The sequence below is a fragment of the Cordyceps militaris genome, assembly GCF_000225605.1.
Source record: "Cordyceps militaris CM01 unplaced genomic scaffold CCM_S00003, whole genome shotgun sequence".
Classification (NCBI taxonomy): Eukaryota; Fungi; Ascomycota; class Sordariomycetes; order Hypocreales; family Cordycipitaceae; genus Cordyceps; species Cordyceps militaris.
The window spans coordinates 761,275-769,722 of NW_006271971.1; the positions used below are offsets into that span (position 1 = coordinate 761,275).

Sequence of the window (8,448 nt, forward strand, 5' to 3'; positions counted from 1 at the left end):
CGGTTCAGCTCATCCGGTGACATTAACGTTGCATCGCGGAACTCAATCGTGTTTACCCTTCCGATTTTCACGTTCCGTGCGGAACGGAATGCTACTCGCGCGGTGCCAACATGACGACATACTCGCGCGTGCTCTGCCCCAGCTGCACCATATCCTTATCCCGGAGCTCCAGGTAGCGACTATCCTGTATCCGCCCGCCGTTGAGCACGGTCCCGTTGGCGCTCTCGAGGTCAATTAGGTACGGCTTGACCTTACCAATCTTGTCGCCAAACTCGTTGCGCCGCTCCGTGTAGCGAAACTGCACAACGGCGTGCTGCTTGCTGATGCTGGGGTGCTCTGCTGCCAGGTCGACGACCGCCGCGTCTCGGCCGATCAGCCAGCAGCTGCGCGCACTCAGGTCAACCGTGTCTACAATAACGGCACCCTTAAAGATGTAGAGCTTCCACTGGTCGCGCGGCGGCGGCTTGCGGGCCTCGGCCGGCTCGTGGTACTTGAGCGTCACGACCGAGCCGTCTGCCTGCGCCACCGCATTGGAGGCGGCGGCCAGCAGGCCCGTGTTGCCAAAGTTGGCCGTCTCCTTGGGCGCCTCGGGCTCCTCGCCTTGGGTTACCGCAAACGAGGCTTGCTGTGACGGGAGAGGGCCGGCGCGCCGGACAAGGCTCCCTCGGCTCTTCTCCTTAGGCCCGTCAATATCGCGATCACGGTCCCGGCGGCGATGCCATGGCTGCTTTCCATAGTCGTCTTCACGCCGAGGTCGCCTTTCTCGGTCGCGGCTCCTGTCGCGTTCTCGGCTGCTTGGGGGGCCACGGGTAGACTTCTTGGCGGAATCTGGTGTCCGCGACCTGCGTCGTTCCCGGGACCCGCGGCGACGCCTATCGCAGTATTCGTCGCCCGGCGACGTCCGCCGTGATCTGCGTTCCCTTCCATCGCGTCTTTTGTTGTCGTCATCATGATCGCGCCGCGTTCGGCTGTCGCCGTTGCCGTCCTTGTCACGTCCCATAGCTCGCGTCGCTGGGTTGTCGATGGCTTGCCACTAGACCTTTGAACAGCGCTCTTACCTAGTCCTGCTTCACAGGTAGTTAGCGGAAGTTCCCTCGGCTGTCGGTAGTTGGGCAAATTGTTGTGTGTTGGAATAGGAAATCGTGCAGCTGCTGAATGCGCGAGGACGTACATAGCTAAAATTTAGCTATGTGGAGCCACTGCAATAACTTAGTGCACTGGCAACTTCCGCGTCAACTCGGGCACGCCATCGTTCCGCGCCTTTTCCCAGAGTCGCGGGGATCCCGGAATACATGCGAATGACTTGGTCGAGATGCTCAGCCATAGTGTAAAGGCATTGCTACTCCCGTAGCTGCCAAGTGACGATGGACAACTTCAGGACGGCAAGCGCGGAAATGATCCGTTACGAGCTAGGGTTTTGTAGCTAGAAGCGTCTTTCTTTTATTAGTCTATTTCTACAAAGTGCATGTCCTATTAATAGTATTGCGTAGATACCTACCTAGGTACCTGGGTAGTTAGGCCCACCTGACGCCGCTTTTCGAAATCACAGACTGGCGGCGAAAAATGCGATGAGAGTAAGTACTATTTTCTTAAAGACTTGGTATAGATCAATAAGAATCGGCTCTTCAACAAGTCCAAGCATCCGGTATGGTGTAGTGGCTAACATCGCTCGCTCTCAAGTCTGAACCGAGCAGCCCAGGGTTCGATTCCCTGTACCGGAGATTCATCATTTTTTTTGGCGCTTTGTAACTGTCTTGGCTCTACAAATCCAATACCACTACGGGCACTAGTTCCGCCAGATAACCTAGTTGCAATTTCTAAAGAACCTTAATTATCTCTCCAATACTTATAAATAAATCTATCGATTTAGCCACTGATATTGGAGCGACGCCTGTGGTTATTGCTTCTACTGGTATTGAGCAAGACCTGAGTGCCCCTATCGACTTCTCTCTAATCCCAGAGTCCAAGTAACCCGACTCTACTGGCCGCACGCAGGTGATTGAGACCACATGGCAGGCTGCATGCTATCGATTTCCTCATGGTTCTCGAGCAACGAGAGGCTCGAGCCGTTGGGATAATGCCGGATCTTTTTAAAGTACGCGCAATATAAACATGAGTCGCGACTGCAGTGATCCCATCACTCAAGCTGCCGACATCCTCGGCTGGGACAACGATGCAATGGGACCACTGCATAGTTATAGGCCTAGCTCTACATGGGCCGACGCAGACAAGTATCCCACGAAGGTGTTCTCTCCCGCAAAACGTTCGACAATGTGCTACGCTACTATCGGCGGCGCGCAGTCTCAGGCAGGGACTACATCAGGCAATTCTGGCCGGAATTGGTCAGCGCAATTGAGCAGCAGAGCTGGACAATGAAATTGACCAGTGCCAGAATTACAAAGTTTTCCAGTAACGCTTATCTTGAAGGATCGTTTGGCGGTATGAAAGCAGCTTAATTTTGAGGTCGATGGACTGGTGCCATGCTAAGACCCGACAGCAACCAGCATCATCGGTGACAAACCCCTCGACCCTTCCATCGCAGCTTCGCCGCCCAATATGCCCACTACTGTACTTCCTCCTCCGCCAGCAGAAGCTCGACCGTGTCATATTCCCTCGCCAGCTCTTCGTGGTTCTTGAAACGGTGCACGAAGCGATGGCACGCGCCGCACAGCCAGGCCAGGTTCCGCAAGTCTTCTTTTTTATGCCACCCGCGCCTGACCACCTTGTCGTGCACGAATCGCGGGATGAGATGGTGATAGGAGAGAGGGATCCATGCTCGTTGGGATTCGCATTCCTCCGCCATTGTTTCCCGCGGGTAGAATAAAGGCTTCGGCGGTCGGGGGCAGGGGCGATAATGTCGTTGGATCAGGCGAAATCAGGCTATACGCTCTAAGGTCTCGGATATTGATAATAGCAGATTCAGCATCCCCACCGTCAAGGGTAGTGAGAATTTGTCCTGAAGGCTCCGTGAGTCTCTCCGTGGGCGGTAGTCCATCTCTTGTAGCTCTTCTCGTAAGTTGTCAAAGATTTCATGAGCAAGGCAGTCAATAAAATCGGCCAGATCCTCTGCTTCCTCCTGCGAGCCCGTCCGTGAGGCTGATTTCGCGGCTGTTGCCTTGGACCTCCGTCGTCGTTTTGGCTCCGACTTGGCATTTCTCTTCTCCAAGAGGGTCATCGAAACAGTCTCCGAGAATGGCAAAATTCTTCATTTTCGCCGCTTCCATGATGGAGGTATAATGCTTTCCACTCTGGAATGGTGTGGTAGGTGATGTAAGCTTCCAGTCGGGTCAACGGAGGCTAGCAGTTGCGATCTACCCGTGATTGGCTGTCCTGTCGAATTTTTTCCCGTATTTGAACGGGGTAACCCCGCCTAAGCCGTCATTAATATTTGAATACAGATTCATCCAACTTTTTAGAACGTCGTAGAATCTCGCATCAAACATACTTGCAGAACACGGTGAGTATAGAGAGTCATTTGCGGGCGGCTTGTGACGCTTCGCGGTTTGGCTGGCCTAACTGACTCACCACACAGCCCCCGGCATGACAGCAGAAAGAATGCCACAAACCATCATTGCGTTTGATCTCTATGGCACGCTCCTATCAACGGAGTCAATCGCTGCGGAATTGGCCAAACTCTATGGAGAGGAAATGGCCAAGGCGTTGGCTGCGCGAGCCCGGACTCTACAGCTTGAGTACACGTGGCGAAGCAACAGCATGAGTGGGTTGACGTGGCAAAATGGATCATGTCGGTCATTCTAATGGGTTCACTCACTAGATCAATACCAGAGCTTCAGCGATGTGACGCGTTGGTCCTTCCGACATGCGACGGCGGAGCTAGGCCTCGAGCTGGAACCCGCCAACGAAGAGCGCGTCATGAATGCGTACAACGGCCTGGACACATTTCCCGACGCAAACGCCGGCTTGGAGATTCTGTCCGGCGAGGAATCCGTACGCGCCTATGTATTCTCAAACGGCGATCCCAGCATGCTAGCCTCGTCCATGTCAACATCGCCCGCGCTCGCCAAGGCCACCCACGTCTTGCCACCGACGAGGGTGATTAGCGTCGAGCCGCTGCGTGTCTACAAGCCCCACCCCAGCGTTTATGAGAATTTGGTCGAGTTGGCTGGGAGGAAGGGGGATCCAGGTAGCGTATGGCTGGTATCGTCGAACCCGTTTGATGTCTGTGGTGCCGTGGCCGCTGGTCTTAAGAGCGCCTGGGTAGACCGTACTGGCAAGGGATGGCTGGACGGGCTCGCAAATGGAACAGGGAATAATCCGACCATTGTGGTGAGAGGAGTGGACGAAGCAGTCAGGGGGATTCTACAGTCTTCGTGAGGGTACATTAATAAGCGAGATTCACCAATGAGGTGTAGGGTAGCGACACGGTCGTACCGCGTGACGTGTAAGAGAAAGCTTCTCTGAGTATTGAAACAAAAAAAGACGACAGCAAATATGCTGTGATGTGGAAGATTCAAAGCCGCAACTCGCTACTATCCACTCCCCTATTCCAACCTGCTGTTTGGCGAAGAAGAAAAATGCAGCTTGAACATGTGTAAGAGGAGCTCAAATGACGGCCACTCAGGTACTGCTATAGCTAGGTACCTGGTAGATTACATTAAGAGTAGTTACATTAATAACGGTCCAAAGAAAGCGATAGACCTCAAACGATAGGCAACGTTACACAAATACAAGAAAAAGTAAATTACATGTTGTTATTGTTATGTACTATATACATTTAAGGCCGAAACACCGCCACGTGGGGCTCAACACCACCGCCACACTACCACTTGACTTCCTGGCGCGCAAGAATTTCTCTTCATCAACCGCAGTTGACGAAACAGCAACATCCAGGCTAGGACTGGGAGAAATGTGCGGCATACACGCTGCTATCTCCCATAATGTCACGACTTCGCCATCCGGCACACTGGAGATGCGCCTGCACAGCCGGGGCCCTGACCATCTCGGCCGCCTGACCATTGCTTTCCCGGACAAATTCTCGCCGCTGTTTGTCTCGCTGACATCTACCGTCCTGGCACTACGCGGCCATGACACGACGGCCCAACCGCTATGTGACCAGAACTCGGGGTCGGCGCTCTGCTGGAACGGCGAGGCGTGGAGGATCCACGACAAGCCGGTGACAGGCAACGACGGCGAGCTTGTCTTGTCGAAGCTGGTGGCCGCAAGCGCCCTTGGCCAGGACGCCATTCTGGGCACGCTGCGCGCAATCGAAGGGCCATTTGCCCTTGTCTTCGTGGACAGGCCGAATAGGACGCTGTATTACGGCCGCGATCGCCTGGGACGACGATCGCTCCTTGTAAAGCCCGACGACGACACGTTCCAGTTGTCGAGCATAGCAGACGCGTCGACTGCAGGCTGGCTAGAAGTGGAAGCGGATGGATGCTACAGTATCTCACTGACGGCAGGTAATTTTTCTCCCACTGTAGAACCTGTGCGGCACGACTGGGACAGCAATGGAGAGCTGGTAAGTGATGCATTGTGCTAGAGGGAATTATTCTCTGATGATGCAGATCTCGGCGCTTGGCATGTTCAATGCGACCATTCCAGAGGGACCACAAGAGTTGACAGAAGGCTCCGAAGCCGTCTCTACGTTGCAGAATCACCTCCTGAAGTCGTTGAAGTGCCGTGTACAAGGCATACCTGTGCCGCCTGGAGCAAATCAGTCTCAGGCCCGTGTAGCCGTCCTGTTTTCCGGCGGCCTCGACTGTTCAGTCTTGGCCCGCCTTACCGACGACCTACTTCCAAAGGATCAACAGATTGACCTTTTAAATGTTGCATTCGAGAACCCTCGAATAGCTGCTCAACACAAGGACATCCAGGTTGACCAGTTATTCGAACTGTGCCCAGACCGCATCACCGGAAGGCAATCATTCGCAGAGCTAGTTAACTGTTGCCCTGAAAGGAATTGGAGATTTGTAGCAGTGAGTACGCGAGTCAACATCTCAAACATGACAGGGCTGACCACACTTTGGTAGGTAAATGTCCCCTATTCCGAAACCTCATCTCATCGAACTACCGTAGTGGGCCTCATCTCCCCTCATAACACTGAGATGGACCTATCCATTGCCTTTGCGCTGTACTTTGCGGCCCGTGGGAAAGGTCTGGGCCAGACCGGCGTCGACACCGAGCCGTTCCCGTACGCCACGACGGCCCGCGTCCTCCTTTCCGGGCTGGGTGCCGACGAGCTCTTTGGCGGCTATTCGAGGCACGGCATCGCGTTCCAACGACGCGGCTACGAGGGCCTGGTTGAGGAGCTCACGCTCGACGTCGGGCGTCTGGGAAAGAGAAATCTGGGCCGTGATGACAGGGCCATGTCTCACTGGGCGCGGGAGGTACGCTTCCCGTTTCTCGACGAACGCCTGGTGAAATGGGCCATTGAGACACCGGTGTGGCAGAAGTGCGATTTCGGAAACGACCTTGCCGGTGAAGGGGGCGTCGAACCTGCCAAGCGCATTCTGCGGCTCCTCGCCAGGCGTATTGGCCTAGAGGCGGTAGCCTTGGAGAAGAAGAGAGCGGTACGTCGGATAACAATGGACCTTGCCAAGGCTGAGTATTAGAACTAACTTGCCGATAGATACAATTCGGTGCCAGGACGGCCAAGATGGAAAGCGGGAGAACAAAGGGAACGACGGTCATCGGCGCTAATGAAGCGACATGAACGGTGAGAGCAGTATGATGCATTTACCTTGGCGGTGATGATAGCACAGATACTTCTGAGCTGTGATCCAGATTTTGCAGATGAGAATGCGGCCAACTTGTGTGTTTGCTCCTTGGCTAACCCTTTTGGCCTCGTGCTCGTCGCATCCACTGGCACATCAATGACGTCGTAAAGGCAAGTCTGAGCCAACGTTGGGCATGTCCGTCTTTGTTCTTTGTTTGAACCATAATACAGACGAGAGACATGGAAACGAGACACTGCAATTTCCTTGGGAATGCGACATTGGACTCTTCAATGTCTTGCCTTATTTAATCTTGTCGGCAAGCCGACACCTAGGTCCTGAGACATACATGGTGACTCCCAAGCGTCGAACAAAATGCGCCCAAAAATCCCCGAGTGGAAGACTACCTTTATTATAGATGACTAGATCCTGAATTAATGACAGTAATACAAAAAAATAATATTCCTATGTTACCGCCCAGTATTGGAAAAAAAGACATCCAGGTGGGCGAAGGCTTTGTGTAAATTTTCAAACCTGAGACATAGCTCTCCCAACCCAATGGAAGATGCCGAATAGGCAGATTCAGTAATGTTGAAAGGAACATCGCCGACCGAGCCGCCAAGTTCAGGTGCGCGGTGATGGAGCGACGGAGCAAGTCGCAAAACCAGCAAGAGAACAACAGGGGACAAGGGGCTGGTGGCTGATTGACTTTTCGATGATGGACAAAAATAAATGTGACAACCGTCAGACTATTCAGCGAGGGACCGAGCGCGCATGCCCCCATGCCAGATCTTGCTTTTTCCAGAGGCACCGTTGCAGCCCCTTGGAAGAGGAACTCGGTCACATTGGTCTTGTGAGGGTAACTACATACCAGGTTTCTGCACCGTTGGACGTAGCAATCCGAGACGACTGCAAAACGACGTCCTGAAGGCTGATAGTTTATCGGCAAACCCGCAGCCCGCGATCTTGTTAATTGAATGCATCACGATTTGGCGGGGTCTCGGCCCGCTCCCTAAGAAAGCATCACTTGCCCGCGTTGGCAGCTCTCTTTGGGGTTAAATACGTGCAGTAACTACTCCTTGAAGCGGAAATCAGAAATGGTCAGGGGTAAAGCGCCAACCAAAGCACAGAGGGAAGTGCGACGGAGAATAAAGACGGTGAGCCGGGCAAGGCTGACGGCTCGTGTAATTTAACTGGAAAATAGATATCTGATTGGGATCTATCCGTAACTAGGGCAATAATAAGCTGCATGACAAGCACAAGGCTTGCAGGAACGTATGGAACTGCACGAATTTATCTGTAACTACATATTATTATAGTGAAAAAGGTCTGCATGGAAGACAGACTCCAGTATAAGTTGGTAACCGTACCGAAGACGATGTCACGGTCAATGTTGATATGAGTTTGTTTTGCCGTCTGCCTGTCCTAACTATCGCACAAGGAACACGCTCTAGTTCCCCATCATCCTAGCCATCTCCTATCATTCACATGTGTGCAGACACGCCGTCGGTCCACCCTTGGCCTCCTGGGGCCCATGCCATATCTAGAACATCAGCAACAAGAGAATAGCAAGCCCAGTGCGACAAGGGGCAGAAAAGTTTTCAATTTCAGGAAAAAAGCTGGACTGGCAAGGGGCAATGTCGTGGGTGCCAACGAGGAAGGAAAATATATAACTGTCTCGACGGCCCTGGGCATGGCACAAGCTCCAACCTCAGTATCTTCAGTTCGCTCCTTTACTCACGATCACGTATTTCTTCTTTTAGATCAGTAC

The 8,448-nt window shown here is 53.2% G+C and overlaps 4 protein-coding genes across 4 annotated transcripts; 2 read left to right on the forward strand and 2 right to left on the reverse strand.

Moving 5' to 3' along the window:
* Nucleotides 1–91: 91 nt before the first annotated feature.
* CCM_03852 (FHA domain protein SNIP1, putative) lies at nt 92–1,642 on the reverse strand (the record flags this gene model as incomplete). The annotated part of the gene is made up of 2 exons (XM_006669000.1): nt 92–1,033; nt 1,583–1,642. 2 exons carry the CDS (start codon nt 1,640–1,642, stop codon nt 92–94), a joined length of 1,002 nt encoding a protein of 333 aa, XP_006669063.1.
* A 921-nt stretch (nt 1,643–2,563) lies between these two features.
* Nucleotides 2,564–3,175, reverse strand: CCM_03853 (uncharacterized protein; the record flags this gene model as incomplete). The annotated part of the gene is made up of 2 exons (XM_006669001.1): nt 2,564–2,827; nt 2,933–3,175. 2 exons carry the CDS (start codon nt 3,173–3,175, stop codon nt 2,564–2,566), a joined length of 507 nt encoding a protein of 168 aa, XP_006669064.1.
* Nucleotides 3,176–3,540: 365 nt separating this feature from the next.
* CCM_03854 (haloacid dehalogenase) lies at nt 3,541–4,335 on the forward strand (the record flags this gene model as incomplete). Its single annotated transcript, XM_006669002.1, has 2 exons — nt 3,541–3,718; nt 3,776–4,335. The coding sequence occupies 2 exons, from the start codon at nt 3,541–3,543 to the stop codon at nt 4,333–4,335; spliced, it is 738 nt and encodes a 245-aa protein (XP_006669065.1).
* Nucleotides 4,336–4,720: 385 nt separating this feature from the next.
* CCM_03855 (asparagine synthetase domain containing protein 1) lies at nt 4,721–6,676 on the forward strand (the record flags this gene model as incomplete). Its single annotated transcript, XM_006669003.1, has 4 exons — nt 4,721–5,482; nt 5,529–5,943; nt 6,040–6,533; nt 6,593–6,676. The coding sequence occupies 4 exons, from the start codon at nt 4,721–4,723 to the stop codon at nt 6,674–6,676; spliced, it is 1,755 nt and encodes a 584-aa protein (XP_006669066.1).
* Nucleotides 6,677–8,448: the final 1,772 nt, after the last annotated feature.